This window comes from Podarcis tiliguerta (genome assembly GCF_965153285.1).
Source record: "Podarcis tiliguerta genome assembly, chromosome: 13".
Taxonomy (NCBI): Eukaryota; Metazoa; Chordata; class Lepidosauria; order Squamata; family Lacertidae; genus Podarcis; species Podarcis tiliguerta.
The window spans coordinates 10221052-10238892 of NC_139546.1; the positions used below are offsets into that span (position 1 = coordinate 10221052).

The following is a 17841-nucleotide window of genomic DNA, read 5'->3' on the forward strand; positions in this document are numbered from 1 at the left end:
CGCCCAGTCAATATACACGGTCTCCAAGATACAACAGCCTTGGTTTCTGTTGCTCATTAATGTAGTCTTTTCAAGGTTTCACAACTGGGTGTGGGCCAATCAGAAATCTTTCAGCTTGAAAGAGATTGTATGCATAGTCTCGGAAGTGATGTTAAAGAATGAGGTATTGTAAATATGTACAGTGACTGGTTGTTTTGTGCATTAGCTGCTCAGTTCATCTTGCACCATATATATATATATATATATATATATGTGTGTGTGTGTGTGTGTGTGTGTGTGTGTGTGTGTGTGTGTCAGTTTTAGGGCGGTTCCTGTGCACTGAGCTGAGAGGGTACAAAATTGAGAAGTTCCATAGTTGAGAAGATCCATTTGGGGCTACCACATTTTGGCCTCACACAGGGTGCCATATTACCCAAGTCGGTCCTTGATTACAGCAAGCTCCAGAATGCCTTTTTCAAAATAAAAGTGTTAAAGTTTATATCCCAGCTTCCCTTAAAGAAGTTCAAGGCTTTCCCACTTGTGAGGTCGGTTAGGCTCAATACTAATACAGTGGAAATTCATGACTAAGTGGAGATTTGAACCTGTTTCTTCCCAGCCCTCTGCAAAGAGCCATATTTTGACGCCCTGTGTGTCTCATATACCGTATTTTTCGCTCCATAAGACGCACCAGACCACAAGACGCACCTAGTTTTTGGAGGAGGAAAACAAGAAAAAAAATATTCTGAATCTCAGAAGCCAGAACAGCAAGAGGGATCGCTGCGCAGTGAAAGCAGCAATTCCTCTTGCTGTTCTGGCTTCTGGGATAGCTGCGCAGCCGGCATTCGCTCCATAAGACGCACACACATTTCCCCTTACTTTTTAGGAGGGAAAAAGTGAGTCTTATAGAGCAAAAAATACAGTAATCTGCACGTGGCTACCTTCTTCTTGAGTTAGAATTCCCTGCCGGTAATTCTAATTGCTGGCTGAATCTCCCACAGTCTGATCCTCTGCTCTGAATGAGCAGCATGGTTCCAGTTCCTTTGCCAGCAACTTCAAGGTGGTGGCGAAACAACAATAGCAGTGCTTCTTTTGTACGGAAGACTTTATAGATGCTGCCCTAGATGAAATTTAGATGTTGCAGCCGGGCATAGAAGGATTCCATAGCATCAGTAAATTGAACGGTAGCTTGTTTTCACATAAATTTGTTTTGCTAGCTATGAGGAAGGCGTGTTGGAATGTTCAGCACCTGTATTCTGCGTTTGGTGATATTGCAGAGGGTGGATGGAGGCAGACATTAAAGGTAAAGGGACCCCTGACCATTAGGTCCAGTCACGGACGACTCTGGGGTTGCGGCGCTCATCTCGCTTTATTGGCCGAGGGAGCCGGCGTACAGCTTCCGGGTCATGTGGCCAGCATGACTAAGCCGCTTCTGGCGAACCAGAGCAGCGCACGGAAACGCCGTTTACCTTCCCGCCGGAGCGGTACCTATTTATCTACTTGCACGTTGACATGCTTTCGAACTGCTAGGTGGGCAGGAGCAGGGACCGAGCAACAGGAGCTCACCCCGTCACGGGGATTCGAACCGCCGACCTTCTGATCGGCAAGTCCTAGGCTCTGTGGTTTAACCCACAGCGCCACCCGTGTCCCATTACTCCTTGCCTATGTTCACTTCACACCTTTTAGGATTTTTTTGGGGGGGGCAGGCTTTTTTTGGGGGGGGGGTAAGTTTTATATTGATTTGTACTGGTTTTTGCTTATTTGGGAGGCAACTGCCCCCTCTAGACTACGCCCATGGGAGGAGCAGAGGAAGGAAGGAAGGTGGGAAGGGGGCCACGGTCGGAAAAGGGCTGTGAAACACTGGTCTATCATACCCTTTCTCCGTCCTCTTTCTATTCTTACCATGCTCCATCCTGCACCAGTTCAAAATTATCTCTTCTTTGAAAACCGAATGCAGTGGTGCCTCGCAAGACGAAAAGAATCCATTCCGTGAGTCTTTTCGTCTTGCGTTTTTTTCGTCTTGCGAAGCAAGCCCATTAGCGGATTAGTGCTATTAGCGGTTTAGCGGCTATTAGCGGCTATTAAAGGCTTAAGGGATTAGCGGATTAGCTGCTAAAAGGCTATTAGCGGCTTAGATCACCTGATAAGCGGCTTAGCGAACAGCTGTTAAGCGGCTTAGGGGCTTGGGGAAAAGGGGGGGGGGGACCCCAGGAATCGCAAGGCATTTTTGTCTTGCGAAGCAAGCCCATAGCAAATTCGTTTTGCGAAGCACCTCCAAAATGGAAAACCCTTTCGTCTAGCGGGTTTTCCGTCTTGCGAGGCATTCGTCTTGCGGGGCACCACTGTACAGTGGTACCTTGGGTTACATACGCTTCAGGTGACAGACGTCGCTAACCCAAAAATATTACCTCGGGTTAAGAACTTTGCTTCAGGATGAGAACAGAAATCAATGGAAATGGCGGTAATGACTGGCAGAATCCGAGACCAGGGAGAAGAGTTGATGGAAGAAGATTGGAAAAAATTTAAAATATATTTACAGAAATACTGCAAAATGAATGAATGTTAGAAAAATATTGGAATGAAGTTATATGGTTTTAGCAGAAATGCTATAAAGAATTAAGCAAAAATTGATTGTTAATGGATCAAAGTGGAAAACTTAAAATCAGATTGTGTTAAGATTCATTATAGAACAAAAAGTTGAGAAAGAGGGAAAGGATTGGCTGAATTAGCTAATTTGAACTAGAATACAAAAAAGGGAGGTGTGAGGAAGTCGAGGAAACAAGTAAATGAAAGATAAAGATATGGAAATTGGATGTGTTTTTAAATGTTTTTGTTGTCTTGTCTTGTTTTTTCTTTTTATTTTTGATGTAATTTTTTATTGTCTTTTTTTCCTCTTTTATACTTTTTCTTTTTTTCTGTAACTATAAAATCTTTAATAAATATTATTTAAAAAAAAAGAGAGAACAGAAATCGTGCAGCGGCAATGCAGTGGCAGCAGGAGGCCCCATTAGCTAAAGTGGTGCTTCAGGTTAAGAACAGTTTCAGGTGAAGAAGAGACCTCCGGAACGAATGAAGTACTTAACCCGAGGTACCACTGTATTTGCAGAGATAAGGCAGAGCAATGGCATTCCAGCCTCTTATAATATGAATGCCCTGGGATTAAGCTCAGCTTTTGGGGAGTTCGTTTCCACTACACACAGAGAGAAGAGACAGAGACAAGAGACTTGCAGGTGACGTTGTCATCTTTCTGTTCAAGGTTTTTTGTGTTGTTGTTTTTTTAACCCCTCTTCTTCCCAAAGGCTGGAGACCCTTTCCCAGGACATCTGTACCGAGGGGGGCACTTCGAGGCCTTTCTCCCAGACAACGCAGAGGGCCGGCGGTTGATGGTGCTACTGCACAAAGCATTTGAGCGCGGTCTGACGTTCCGTATCAGATCCTGTGGTTTGGAGGAGAGGGTGACTTGGGGACCCATCCCCCACAAGACCTCCATGGAGGGAGGCAAGGCCAGGTACCGTATTTTCGCTCCGTAAGACGCACCTAACCATAAGACGCACCTAGTTTTTAGAGGAGGAAAACAAAAAAAAATTATACAGTGGTGCCTCGCAAGACGAAAAGAATCTGTTCCGCGAGTCTCTTCCTCTTGCAGTTTTTTCCGTCTTACGAAGCAAGCCCATTAGCGCTATTAGCGGCTATTAAAGGCTATTAAAGGTTTAAGGGATTAGCGGATTAGCTGCTAAAAGGCTATTAGTGGCTATTAAAGGCTTAAGGGATTAGCGGATTAGCTGCTAAAAGGCTATTAGTGGCTATTAAAGGCTTAAGGGATTAGCGGATTAGCTGCTAAAAGGCTATTAGCGGCTTAGATCAGCTGATAAGCGGCTTAGAGCAGCTGTTAAGCGGCTTAGCGAACAGCTGTTAAGCGGCTTAGGGGCTTGGGAAAAAGGGGGGGAGGGAAAAAGAAACCCAGGAATCGCAAGGCATTTTCGTCTTGCGAAGCAAGCCCATAGCAAATTCGTTTTGCGAAGCACCTCCAAAACGGAAAACCCTTTCGTCTAGCGGGTTTTCCGTCTTGCGAGGCATTCGTCTTGCGGGGCACCACTGTATTCTGAATGAAACAGTGGATGTATGATTTTTGTGGTTCATGCTGTGGCCACAGACACGTGATTTGACCGTGAGTTTGGGGTAGCCAAATGCAAAAATCTTGAGAATCCGTGTGAATCCGTGCTTTGTAACCACGTTTTTGCGCCATTGCGGCCCCATGAAAAACAGTGGGTGCGTGATTTTTTGGGTGCAGGCTGTAGCCATGGACATGCTATGTGATCCGATGGTGAATTTGGGGTGACCCAATGCAAAAATCCTGAGGATCCATGGGCTTTTACCTCCCCCTTCCCAGACAGCCTCCTTTATTGCTAGCCTCCCTTATCTCTCTCCCCAATCGCTTACTGATCAACTGCTTCCTTTCAACAGTCCCTTCCCTCTTGTTTGCCTTAGTGTCTTTTCCTTAGCTGGAGCAGTTTTTTGCTCCTCCTTTTCTTCTAATTTCTCTTCTCAATGCTTTAGTCTTCCTGTCTCCTCTCCTTGCAAGTTCACTGTCTTTACCTCCCCACCTCCCAGGCAGCCTCCTTTATTGCTAGCGTCCTTTATCTCTCTCCCCGATCGCTTGCCATCAGTGGCTTTGTTTCAACAGCCACTTCCCTCTTTCAAAATAAAAAGGATGATCTGCTTTTTGCACCTGGGCAATTCAGCTCCAGGGACCACGCATTCGCTCCATAAGACACACAGACAATTCCCCTTACTTTTTAGGAAGAAAAAAGTGTGTCTTATGGAGCAAAAAATACGGTAGGTGTTCTATGGGTGGCCAGGGTAGTGATGTTCAGCAACGTCCCACAAGGCCTCAGGGGTGGCCTTGTGAGGTCGACAGGAAAGGGACGACAAAGGAACTCTGGAATTTGAAGAATGGGATTGCCAGGACAGGAAAGGAGTCAGAGGCGGGGGCGTCCGAGGAGGAAGGGTGTTGAGGGGAGAGGATGATCATAAGGTAAAGGTAAAGGTACCCCTTCCCGTACGGGCCAGTCTTGACAGACTCTAGGGTTGTGCGCCCATCTCACTCAAGAGGCCGGGGGCCAGCGCTGTCCGCAGACACTTCCGGGTCACGTGGCCAGCGTGACATCGCTGCTCTGGCGAGCCAGAGCCGCACACGGAACGCCGTTTACCTTCCCGCTAGTAAGCGGTCCCTATTTATCTACTTGCACTGGCGTGCTTTCAGACTGCTAGGTTGGCAGGCGCTGGGACCGAGCAATGGGAGCGCACCCCGCCGTGGGGATTCGAACCGCCGACCTTTCGATCGGCAAGCCCTAGGCGCTGAGGCTTTTACCCACAGTGCCACCCGCGTCCCACAAGGATGATCATAGAAAGCCTTAAACCAAGGATGGCCAGTGGAAGAACCTCTCTCCCTGGCTGGTGTTTCCAGCAACTGCTGTTCAGAAGAAGCTTTACTGCCTCTAATGATGGAGGCACAGGAGAGCCAAATATTGATGTGAAAGGAATGCAAAGATCGGCCTTTGTAGTGGGAAAAGGCTTCTAGACGTTATGGTAGGTGCAAAGATATACTTGGCAGCATATAGGCAGTTCCTGCTAAAATCCCCAAAACCAGGGAGGTTGCAGAACAATTCCCCCCCCCCGTTGAGGGATGGGGAGCTTCGGGTTCTGTCTTTTCCTTCCCCTAGCATGAATTATGCAGATTCCCTTAATTTACATAATGCATTACAGGCCAGGGAAAAGGGATCGGGCCTCTTGTGCACCATTTCATTTTATTCTTTAGCAGGAAGCAAACACACAAATTCTTAGTGTTTTTAAGTGCCGTCTGTTTCCAAATTTTCCATCTCGTGGGGCAGGCATTGTAAATCTTTAGACTGCGGCACTGTGATCCCATGCTGTACCTTGTGCGGAGCTCAGCCACTTTTCTACAGCTGCTAAGCCCTTCGTTTCATGGCAGAGAGACACTGGGCAATCTTCGCTTGTCATCTCCCTGTTTTCTAGGAATTTCAGCTGGGAATTTCAGCTCTGCATGGGGCCCCTGTGGTTAAACCATTCCATCCCCTGTTTAGTGTCTTCCATGAGATCCTTCACAGCAGTGTTCCCCAACCTTGGGCCTCCAGCTCTTTTTGGACTACAACTCCCATCATCCCTCGCTAGCAAGACCAGCGGTCAAGGATGATGGGAGTTGTAGTCCAAAAACAGCTGGAGGCCCAAGGTTGGGGAACACTGCTCCAACCCAGTTGGAGCGGTGGAATATATATGCCACGGTTCCAGGAAAAGGGTTGCACTGAATGGCTTCATCCCACAGCCCACACCCGGTTTGCTTCTTTGCTTGCAGAAATGGCTACCCAGACAGCCAGTACCTCCAGCAGCTGAGTCTGAAGCTGAAAGAGCTGAACATCGAATGAAGGCCAACCCTCCTCCAAGCACCTTGGGGTGCTCAGCAGCTTCCCCATCTTCCAAAGCCCATGCTTGGCATCTTGAGGAATTTGCCAAAAGAGACACTCAATCAGGATCTTTCCACCATTAACGTCTCCCAGCACTTCTGCCTTTGGTCTTCCGGGCTTCTTTCTGCATTCAGAGCACCTGAAGGCCTTTCCACGCAAAGGGATCTTGACACGAGGACTTGCCGTTTCGTTGTTCTTCTGTTGTAAGAGAATGTCAGGAGTGCATGCAGGAGCCGGGCCCTGTGACCGGTAGGGCTTCGCAGGACTGGGGCCTTCTTAAGTTTGCTCTGGAGAGGCAAGGCACGGCCACACAGGTGAGGCCACTTGGTAACTCACTGCACCTGGTGGCTAGAGCCGGAAGGTCACCTTTCCCTTTGGCTCTTTACCACAGCAACATGGTTGCCTCCTTGCTGCATTTGGCTTCGTGACTCCTTGCCTCTTGATCCTCGGACCCCTGACTCCTTGCTCTCTGACACTTGGACTCTTGGCTTCCTGACTCCTGGACTCCCGTTCCTGCTCCCACCCCGCCATCTTGCCCCCAGTCCCGACGTCCCCAGCCGGGCCTTCGATCGCCCGTGAACCGGACTGTGACAGAGCAGCTCTTTGACATGAGGGCTGTTCACATGCCTTCTGAAGGGGTACAAGTCACATGAGAGGACTGCTGCGCTTGCTTTGGTGGTGTACTCAACCAAGCAGTCATAAGATGCCATGACATTACTAGTAGGTCATGCCACAGAGTCTGAGGGAGCTCCCTGTCCTGGATCCTGCCGCAAAACACGCAAGCAGAGTCTCTTACTTGGAAGTAAGAAATAGATTTGTATACGGGCCCAGCAGCCGTGGTTCAGGAGCAGGGCAAGTAGTTCAGAACTGGATTTAAGTGGCACAGATGTCCCAACAAGTTTCCAGGCCCTGCACTCCAAGCTTCTAAAGACTAGAGGCTGATGTAAGTGGTCACTTGGAAGGACTCACCATGTGGAAATGTCAGAATTGCAAACACATGCTCTGTTGGGGTGGGTGGATCTGCTCCTATCCGCAAAGGCAGCAACTGGTTGTAAGGTGACAGGGCTGCCCAGCCATTCCCAATCTTTGCAGAGGCTCTCTGATCTGCAGGAAGGTCAGGCTGGGGGTGGGAAGAGCCAGAATCCCTCCTTCCCCTTGGGGAAAAAGAAGAGATCCCCACCACTGGCTTTTTCCTTCTCCTGTAACAGCAATTCTCACACAAAAGGGAAGGGGGCAAGGAAGTGGGATGAAGGCCTCCCTTGCTCAGGTCCCCTTGCAAGCATTGAAAGCAGTAAGTTATTTGTGCATGTGATTCGGTGCCAGGCCTAAAGCTACACTATTACTGGGAGAAGAGGACAGATGAATGTGGGGAGGCTCTCCCAGGCCTTCAGATCTCGGCGTTGTGATCTCGCTCCTAGCCTTGCAGGGAGAATTGTCCTCAGGCAGGGAGGGGTTAAAAAGCAAGCACATACAGTAGACCTGCCACTTACTGGTGCGCATTCAGTTTGACACGCCTGGCAGGTTGCGGTTCTACTGTAAATAAAAGCTCTTGTCCTGTGTCTCCACTTGTGCCTTGTAGCTTGAGTGTTTTGAGAAACTTGCAAATAAAGCTATATTAATTCTCCAGTCTTGCTTCCTTCTCCATGATGGCCAGGTTGCCCAGTCTGCTGTACATTGCAAGGTTTGCTTATCTTTAAATGTGGCTGTAACCGTAATGGACCCTGTGTTGCACCGATAGACCTTAGAACAGCACTTCCCAAATGTTTTTCCATGTACCACTCGAAAAATAGCTGATGGCAGACAACTGGTCTGCCTATTATAGCAATCGTAACACCCTGTGCTGGGTGCTGTATGAATTTGATTGCATTTCCGGTTTTATGTGTTATCGCATTACAATTGCATTCCATAGAATTCAAATTGTAATACAATATGCGAAGAATAAAAGCAGCAATAAGATTACAAATAAAAACCAGTATGAATATGTAACACAGACATGTTGTGGGCCGTATGAACGAAGTTTTCTGCCTTAGAAAGTTGAACTCCAGAATCTATTCCAGGCTTCCTCAACCTCGGCCCTCCAGATGTTTTGAGACTACGGTTCCCATCATCCCTGACCACTGGTCCTGCTAGCTAGGGATCGTGGGAGTTGTAGGCCAAAACCATCTGGAGGGCTGAGGTTGAGGAAGCCTGATATTCTGAATGCAAGGACACAGCACCTAGAAATTGTGAAGTTATAATAAAGAGACGTTTTATTTTTATCCTGCCTGCCCAGAGTTTTATAACTCTTCCTTTGGATTGTCTTTTTTTCTGAACCCAAAATGTGCCAAGTCTTTCTTCACATGTAGAGTACCATTATATTATTATTCCCCCCCCCCCAGTTGGCAGATGTGGTAAGTTACACCTCTCCCTGCCAGCTGTGGATCTGGAAACTTCCTGAAACTTCCCAGAAAACACAAATAACAAAGGATTCTCATCCTTGGCTGCAAAGCTCAGAGCCAGCAAACACCAAACTGCTTTTGAATGAAGGGAAGAGCCGAGGATCACAGGACAACGCTAGTCTTTCTTTTTCGTTATGCTTTTAATGAACACCCAGAAAACACATAAGGCATATGGTAACATTAGGCAGACTAGCATTTCATGTCTGAAATCTGTGTAAACAGCATTGGCACATTTGCGTGGTCGACGCACACGCACACACACACATACACATACGTGCGCAAGCAGAAAAGAGCGAGCTTCTTTCGAAACAACATACGAGACTTTTGAAGAAGCGCCTTGAACCAGAAGAAAACACACAAGCTGCTCATCACGAACCATCAAAAGAGGAACGAATGGGACATTGTGCCACAGCCTGCAGTGACAGGGACTGCGGCCATGTGCCCTGGCTGCTAACAGCCCTTCGCTCAGCAGAGGCGCCCCAGGCCTTAAAGGTATTTGGCAACGTTAGTGGTGGCTCCCCAGGTGATTTGAGCTACATTAGGCATACCTGCCGATGACCGTAAGGCCTGGAGGCTCCTCACTTGTCACTCAAGACGACACCACACAAAAACACAAACATGCAAATAAAATGTATTTCCTTGCATCTTCCTCCCCTCCCTCGACCACCTCAACTCTCGTTTTCCCTCCCACCATCTCTCACGCAATGTTCCTTGTTAACGTTTTCGCAAGCCAAGCTCAACCCAATCCAAAACTTGGAGAACATTTTTTGGGGGGGAAGAGCGGCACAGATGAAACTCTTCAAATTCTGAAGGGCGTTTACGCCAAGTCTGGTGTGTCCTGCCAATCTGCCTGAGGATCAATGTTCTTTTATCGCAGAGTTGAAAAATCGAGTGCTTTTAACCCACCCCCAACTCCCTCCACCACCAAAAGAGTTACAGACGACACTATGGATAGGAACTTCGTAAAAATGTGGATTAGGCAACTGTGATTTTGATATTTTGCAAGGAGGCCCACCGTCGAGAGGAATTTCTGGATAAAATCCGTGCTGAGTTGAGTTTTACCTCAGGCACCAACACAGGTGCTAGCTTTGGCACATGATGGTTTTGTTTTATTTTTAAATCACTCTGAGGCAACTTTGCCTCTCACATCTATGTTGTGTGAATGGTTCCTTACATGGTGGGAACTGGCACTGTCCATGCCACACCAAAATGCATCGAACTGTAGCTCACATGGGGGCCAGTAGCTTAGGAAGGCAGTGAAACTGAGATAGCCTCAGTGCCTTCAGTAATAGCTTGGGTGTGGTGTTGTGCTTAAGGTCCATTGAGCTGGAGGGGAGAGGGGGTGAGAAGGCACATTTGCAGTTGAATTGTTCAGACTTTGGCCCTCCATTATAGCCCACCATATCCTAAACAGCAGCCTTCATCTGCCTCGCTTTAGCTCAAAACGCCATTTCATCTTATTTCGAAACAGTGCAACAAAAATCCATACAGAAAACAAGAGCGTTCTTATTGTGACGAGTTTTGCCCTTTGGAGTCAAGAAAACTCAGGTGACAGCTTATCTTTCCCCCCACCCCCACTTTGGTCCTTGAAGTTAAGTACATGCAGTTTTAACAAATTATTATTTTTTTAAGAGGGCCAGGGGCCTTTAATACCTGTGACCCATTAAAACAAAAAAACAAAAAACAGTTGTCTTAAACACACACTCAACACTCATACTCCCACACAATTAAGTCACAAAATAAGGGGGCGTTACTATAAAATTCAAGATTACAGTGTTAATCAGCAAGGCAACAAAGAGCAAAGTTATAGTGCTTTAAGATTGGATGTCTCCTGTATTTATCTTTTTTTAAAAAAAACTTTAGGTACTGAGCACTAAGACAAGTCTGTGTTAAATGTCTAGCACAAAGGGGGAGATATTTTACTGTTCAGGAGGAGTGTTTCTGAACTGTCAGGTGTGGGGGGAGCTGCAAAAAAAAAACACACAAACAGGAAGGGAATAGGATCATCACTTGCTGTTGCTACGGGTTCATGTTTTCTGGTTTTTCTAAGTGTTTTTGCACATGGGACGAATGCCTTTTCATCTCTCTCTTCCCAAGAGCAGCGGGATAACCATTTTTTAAAAAAAGCTACTGAGCCAAATTCATGCTCCTTGTAGCTTCCTAGAGCACATTAATATTCAGAAGTGGTGCTCTGGAAGATTTAAGGCTGCAACCCTAAGATATATTTTACCTGGGAGAAAGTCTAATTGAGCATCATAACAGGTCTTCCTTTTGAGGTGTGTGTAAGATTGCACAGAAGAAAGACTTTCTCAGCACATCTCTGAAAATGTCCAGTGGCCCCCAGCAATTTGGGATCTCGGGAGAGCTCAGCTCAAGTTCTCAGAGAGCACCACGGGTTCATGCGCTCGCGCAGAGGCACACTGAAATGTGCCAGCCTCGTCGCTGCTTGTGTAAAATACAAGCCGTAAATATTTGTGTGTTCACACAAGTTCCCGGCGAGAAGGAGGAGAAATCTTCTAAACAACTCAGATTTGGGCAAAGGCTTCTGGGGTTAGATAGACCTTACTCAATGTCTGAACAAGGCACTGGCGACAGGGTGGAGTAACAACGCAGCATAGAAGTTCTTACCAGGGCAAGGCTGGTCCCTTGCAGTATTAAACAGGATGAGGTTACAAGAGTTTTGGAATGCCATCCGGAATAAGGCACCAGGCAGCAGCAAGGAGGAAGGCAAGACAGAAAGGAGGATATATATATTTTTTAAAAAGCACGGAATAGTGAATTTTTGCACCATTTCCCCTCTCTCTGTGGGAGATGGAAGCTCCATGTGTTATCTTTTTTTCACTTAGCACACGGCAGAGTTGGGAGTCCCGCCGGCAAATGTTGCAATCCTATGCAAACTTACCTTGGAGTAAGTCCTACTGAACTCAGGGGGCTTACTACTGGGTGAACACACAAGTGACCCGGACTTAGAGGAGAAGAAAGGACTATGTTGGGAGGTTCGCAGCCTCAGCAAGTCAGCTGGCAATGTTTGTTCTTCAGTATAGCCGCTCTCCACTGACAGCCCATCTTGGCCTGGGTTACATTTGACTGATCTGTGAGACGGTGGCTAGCCAGCCAGCCTTGCCTTATGAATATACGTTAAGCTGGCTTGTGCCAAGTCAGAATATCGAGCGCCAGTGGCCAGGAGTTCGCAGCTGGGAGTCTTTTGTGCCATCAGTCTTTCCCGACATCTTTCAACAACAGCCAGCAAGGACTGAACTTGCGACCACCTGCCTGCAGATCATGTGCTCCACTTTTGGCCAATCAGAACCCTAGGGCCCTGTAAGAATTAATCTGATATTTGCAATACCCTTTGCTAAGCGTGGCATGGTAGGACGAAGAATGCTTGACCCATGCTAAATGGCCTTAAATCCAAGTTGCTTGAGAAGATGGGACACATACCCCCTAATATATATATATATTCCAGCACTTTATGTGGAGGGAATGACAATACACCCTGGGACAAAAATAAAAGAGGCACAGCAAGGAAAAAGAAAATAGTTCCCAGAATCGGCTCTTTGCAACTTTTGGTTAGAATAATCCTCCTGACTTTCGGTTGTTAAAATCAAATTACCTTCCGTGCTGATGGCGTAAGAAACCTCCTTGCCTAGCTCACTCGCAGAAATTGCTAATGGACCTGTTTGTTGCGTGTGTGGGTAGCTAAAGGGGACGCCTTGAAAAACGTCGGCATCAGCAACTGCTTTAGCAGCCAAATGCTTGGATGGACTGGGAAAGGCTCTTTTTGGCACTCTCACACGCTGAAGGTGCAAGATTCAAAATGTTGGTGCTGACCTTTAACGCCCTAAACGGCCTCGGTCCTATATACCTGAAGGAGCGTCTCCACCTCCATCGTTCAGTCCAGAAACTGAGATCCAGCGCCGAGGGCCTTCTGGCAGTTCCCTCATTGCGAGAAGTGAGGGAAGCAGTTTGAGGGCCTTCTCGGTAGTGGCCCTGTGAAACACCCTCCCATCAGATGTCAAGGAAATAAGCAGCTATCTTATTTTTAAAAGACATCTGCTGGCAGCCCTGTTTAGGGAAGTTTTTAATATTTAGTGCTGTATTGTTTTTAACAGTCGATTGGGAGCCGTCCAGAGTGGCTGGGGAGACTCAGCCAGATGGGTGGGAGTATAAATAACAAATTACTATTATTATTATTATAAGGTGTGAAGTCTCTGTGCCTCCCGCAACAGGGCCTAAAAGGCAGGGGTGAAAAACTCGCATCCCTCTGTATGTTGCTTGGTGACTGGCCATGCTGGCTGTGACTGCTGGGAGCTCTCAGGTTGTCTGTCCCTTCTTACCATAAGGTAAGGTGGAAACATTCCTGCAGGCAATTCCTGGCACCAAGGGTTCATCGTGAGCCAAAACACAGCCCACGCTTGCCTTCCACTCTCACTATGGGGCTGGGAAGAGGGGGAAAGGGAACCAGGGGGAGGAAATGCCCAGGTTTTACTGTTGCGATTCCCTGTACTCTTTATCGTTTCTTTACGCCAAGCAGAGGCAGAATGCTACCCTCGGAGGTTTGCTGCCTTCGCCAGGTATGAACATCAAGGAAGGGGAGTGGGGAAGTGAGTTGGATCCCTTTGGTTGGACCTAGGGCAGCTTCCTGGAAGGTGGGCCAGAGCTTACCCCTAGGCAGATACAGCAATGCTTGGAGGGAAAACTCAAAACTGGCACAATTTTTAAGGGTGGTATCTACTCCATGTGTCAAGCTACAGAGAGATGCTTTGTGGCCTGAGGATGTAAAAAGGTCGAGAGGTTTGCTGAAATGGGAAGAGAGGGGGGAAAGAAGGTTTGGAGGTTTCAAAGAAGAGATTAGAGCCGGCAGAAGCGGCAGATGAACCTGGATATAAACACAACACAGCTTAAGGCAGCACAGCGACTCATTTTCCACACAGACCACTAACCAAAAGTGACAGGACCGGAAGCAGAAACTCTCTGCTCGTTGCAGACAACTGCTAAATTTCGCTGCCTGTTCTCCCACAGCCTGACAGGAAATGCAAACGTAAAGGGAACATTTAGCCAGCGTGTAATTCTGCTAGCTGTGTTCTGGAAGGCAACCGGCCTGTGCCACGCACCTGAAGGTGCTCTTGCTCTCAAAGAAAAACAACGACCAAGAGTTGCAGCAGGGAAGGGTTTCAGCGTCCCTCCCTCCAGCCAGATTGCGTATAGATTGTTTTCCCCATTCAAACATCCAACCACCAAGTCATGTGCCATTTACATGACCAGGACAGCTGATTCTGCAAGCGATAGCGCGGTTTTTGAGATTGCCGACAAGTCAGCTGATTGCAGACTAGTCAGCTGCTTGGCACCGTTGTGTATGTGTCTACACAACCCAATTAGAGTGGGAAAAAACCCCAAGGTGTCTCTCAAAAGAAACATAGGTGCTCTCTGTTGCCTCCTTCACATAACCATTGCAATTGCCAGGGCAGGTTTTTTTTTATTTAAAAAATGGTTTAGATACGCTAAGGTTGCCAGCGTAGCAAATGGACATTTGCGTACTGGAGGAGGTGACAGAATCAAGGGCATGTCTGTATCAAGATAACGCAGAGGCACAATTCTCTGCCTCTCCTCCATTCTTCTTGTCACAGCAGAGCTGAAAAAGTTGGATGCATCCTGCTTATTAAATTTGCCCATCGGAAGCGGCAGGTTTGAAGCTCCGTTTCCATGGAGACTTTCGATGGCTGCTGTAATAATGATGTGAGTTTTACGTGCTCTAAAGTTATTAGTCACCAGAGGCAGGGAAGGGACTGGGTGGGAGAGAACTGAGCTCAGGAGGTGAATTTGGCATGGATTTTGTGGGTAGGTTACAAATAAAGGTAAAAGAAGGACCCGGAAATCAAGAGGAAATTTCAGTGGGTGTGTACTTGACTCAGGCACCTGCAAGTTCAACATTGGGCCTTGTTATTCCTTTAATGAAGAGTTAATGCTACAAGAGCAGAGATGTAGGATCAATGAAATTCCTCTCTGTGATTACTTTCTATTTATTTACTTTTGAAAGGAGGCCGGCCAATGCTTTAGAGATGGTGCAAAGCGTTCTTTGAAACCCAGAAGCCTGCATCCGCCTCCAGAGGCCACCAACCGACGACAATACATGTGTCTTTTCGGTCCTTACACCACTTAATTCCATGAACAGCAGTGAGAGATCTATATGCCCATTCCTACTTCCATCAAAGGGTCAGACATGGGGAGGGGGGACAGGTTTAAAAAATAAAAAAAAAAATAACACAACCCAAAATACAACAACATGAGGACCTGAGGTCAGACAATCCACCCACGCCTTTCACTTTAGTTCTCTGCTGCTTTGCTTTCGTCCTTCGGTGGGGCTTCGGGAACCAGCACAACTTTCCCAACGTTCTTCTTCTCTTGCATCTGCTTCATGGCATCTACCACCTGCAGGGGGAGAAGGATGAGCGGCTTAATTTTCTTCCTTAAGGGTCTTTCAGCTGGCACTAGTCCTGTCCCCCACCCACCCAATACACACACATCAATCCTATTAGGGGGCAAAGACAATTGTGGGATCTCTCGGAACTGGTCCCCTTGGAAGAAGGTCAAAAATCCATCTGCAATGTTGATCAGCCAGATACAACACCCAAAGGGAGATTCCCCCCCCCCCCCCCGCAGCCTCTGAGAAACAGAAATACTCAGCCGCTCATTTTCAGCCTTGGATTGACGAACGCTTCATGAATTTGTGCAGTCCTTGAATGCTATTCAGGTAGCTGCGGCTTTTGCAACATCCACTGCCAACAAACTCAGCCAGTTCGCAATTCAATGTGTGTGAGCGTTTCCTTTTTACCATTGCAGAATTACTGCTAATAAAAAGGTAAAGGACTCCTGGACGGTTAAGTCCAGTCAAAGGCGACTATGGGGTTTGTGGCGCTCATCTCGCTTTCAGGCCGAGGGAGCTGGCATTTGTCCACAGACAGCTTTCCGGGTCATGTGGCCAGCTTTTGGCGCAACAGGACACAGTGAAGGAAACCAGAGCGCATGGAAATGCCATTTGCCTTCCCACCGCAGCAGTAACTATTTATCTACTTGCACTGGTGTGCTTTTGAACTGCTAGGTTGGCAGGAGCAGGGACAGAGCAACGGGAGCTCACCCCGTTGCGGGGATTCGAACCGCCGACCTTCCAATCGGCAAGTCCAAGATGCTCAGTGGTTTAGACCACAACACCACCCACAGCCCTTACCAACTGCTAATGAACCATCCTTACAGCAGAAAGCAATGTTGCATTCAGCAGCTATCAAATCTCTCCTAGACAAGGCATGTCCAAAGTCCATTTTGGGGCCCTAATCTGGCCCGCCAGTCAGTTTATGGCAATTTATTTCCTGGGGTAAAATCCTAAAAAACCTCAACAACTTCAATCCTAAAAGAAGCTCAACAAGGTTAACAACTTTGGCCGGCCCTCAAGGCCCTTCACTTCATCAAATCTTGTTTCGGATGTTTGTATGTGATGCCAATAAAAAGTTTGATGATGATCAAATCTGGCCCTCTTTGAAAAAAATTTGGACACCACTGTCTAGACTCTTTTGGTTCTGCAATTCCTCAACCCTTTTATAGAAACCGATTTCAAGGAACAGGAGCTTTTTACAGCTCAGATGCAGCAAAGGAGGGGTGGTTTTTCCCCCCTTTCCACTCCACATGTTTTCAGCTTAATTAAAAGTGGCCGGAATCCACTTGTTACTGTGTGTATCAGAATGCACAGCCAGGAGGCAACAGAAGGAGATAATCTCAGGAGAACCCCCCCCCCCAATCCTTGCCCCCTTTCTGGTTCACCAGCCTCTCTTCTTCCCCCCAACCCCAATAAGAGATTCCCAAGCAGGGATCATAAGCAACCTGGCCAAATCTCCAAAACAGTTCGAAAGCACACCAGTGCGAGTAGATAAATAGGTTCCGCTGTGGTGGGAAGGTAAACGGCATTTCCGTGCGCTCTGGTTTCCGTCACTGTGTCCCGTTCATTTCCCAAGCCAGTTTTCAGTGTCAGGTCTTGGAACACGTAAGGCAACAAGGCCAGGAGATCTCTGAACCAAGGATTCAGCGCCTGGGAGCCTCTTTTAAAAGGCTCAGCCCTGCAAGAGGCAAACGCCAAGACTGGGAAGAGTGGTTGTGACAGAGAATCAGACCATTGGGTCTATCCAACTCAGTGCAGAGTATCCAACTAGGGGTTCTCTTGCAGTCCTGCCTGCAAATGCAAAAGACTGAACCTTTTGTGAAAATAAAAACCACACAATGAACTTACTCACTAAAGCCCAGCACTAGATTTGCTGGGGTTGGGTTTGTCCCTCGTTCCTCCTGTCTCTTAATGAGAAGCAAATACACATGTGATCTAATGACTCAACTTATTTCTTCACTCGCTCCCCACAGCACCCCGCCTCATGACTAAACACAAAGTCATGCAGTGAAAGGCTTTGTTCGAAATCACCCTGCTCACCGCACTAGGGCTGAGCGATAACTGGTTATCAGTATCGCACATAGATGTCAACTTTCAGATTTGAAAATAAGGGATCAGCAGCCTCACCTGTCCCGGGGACAGTCTAAGGGATATCTAACAATCCGGGATAGGAGCGGGAAGCAGCGGGAAACGGCGCTGGAATAAGGGACTTTCCCGCAAAAAAAAGGGAAGGTTGGCAGCTATGGTATCGCAACGTATCAACAGCAGGACATCGCGATATATCAATATCTGACGATATCTGAAATAAGGAAGGAACTATACAGAGGCAAACAGGACAATGTCCTGACGACTACTAGTACTTAGGGGTCCAAAATGGTTAAATGACAACATTCTCAATCGACACATACTCCGAAATGCATCCCAACAGGACTTTGGGTTTTGGACTTGGCTACCAAATGGTGATATTCAGGGGAATTCAAAGGAAGGTGATGAGTCATAGTGAATACAAATAATCTGG

At 47.3% G+C, this 17841-nt stretch overlaps 2 protein-coding genes across 5 annotated transcripts in view; one reads left to right on the top strand and one right to left on the bottom strand.

The window, feature by feature from the left end:
- Nucleotides 1-12344, top strand: part of LOC310661448 (uncharacterized protein) — a 32505-nt gene extending 20161 nt beyond the window's left edge. Inside the window, exons 5-6 of the mRNA XM_083407517.1 lie at nucleotides 3276-3484; nucleotides 6350-12344. Of these exons, the coding sequence (XP_083263643.1) occupies nucleotides 3276-3484; nucleotides 6350-6419 (279 nt within the window). The 3' untranslated portion in view covers nucleotides 6420-12344. The remainder of the gene's footprint in view (nucleotides 1-3275; nucleotides 3485-6349) is intronic.
- Nucleotides 9018-17841, bottom strand: part of VAT1 (vesicle amine transport 1) — a 42576-nt gene continuing 33752 nt past the window's right edge. Inside the window, exons 6-8 of one of the 4 annotated variants that reach the window (XR_014503977.1) lie at nucleotides 13584-15325; nucleotides 13129-13538; nucleotides 9018-12824 (exon numbers count right to left, since the gene is read on the bottom strand). Coding sequence is in view for 1 of the 4 variants with exons in the window: in XM_083407760.1 (XP_083263886.1) it covers nucleotides 15221-15325 (105 nt within the window). In the remaining 3 variants the exon portion in view is untranslated. Of the gene's footprint in view, nucleotides 15326-17841 lie in introns of all 4 variants that reach the window. The other 3 variants (XR_014503978.1, XR_014503979.1, XM_083407760.1) reach the window with 3 other exon arrangements.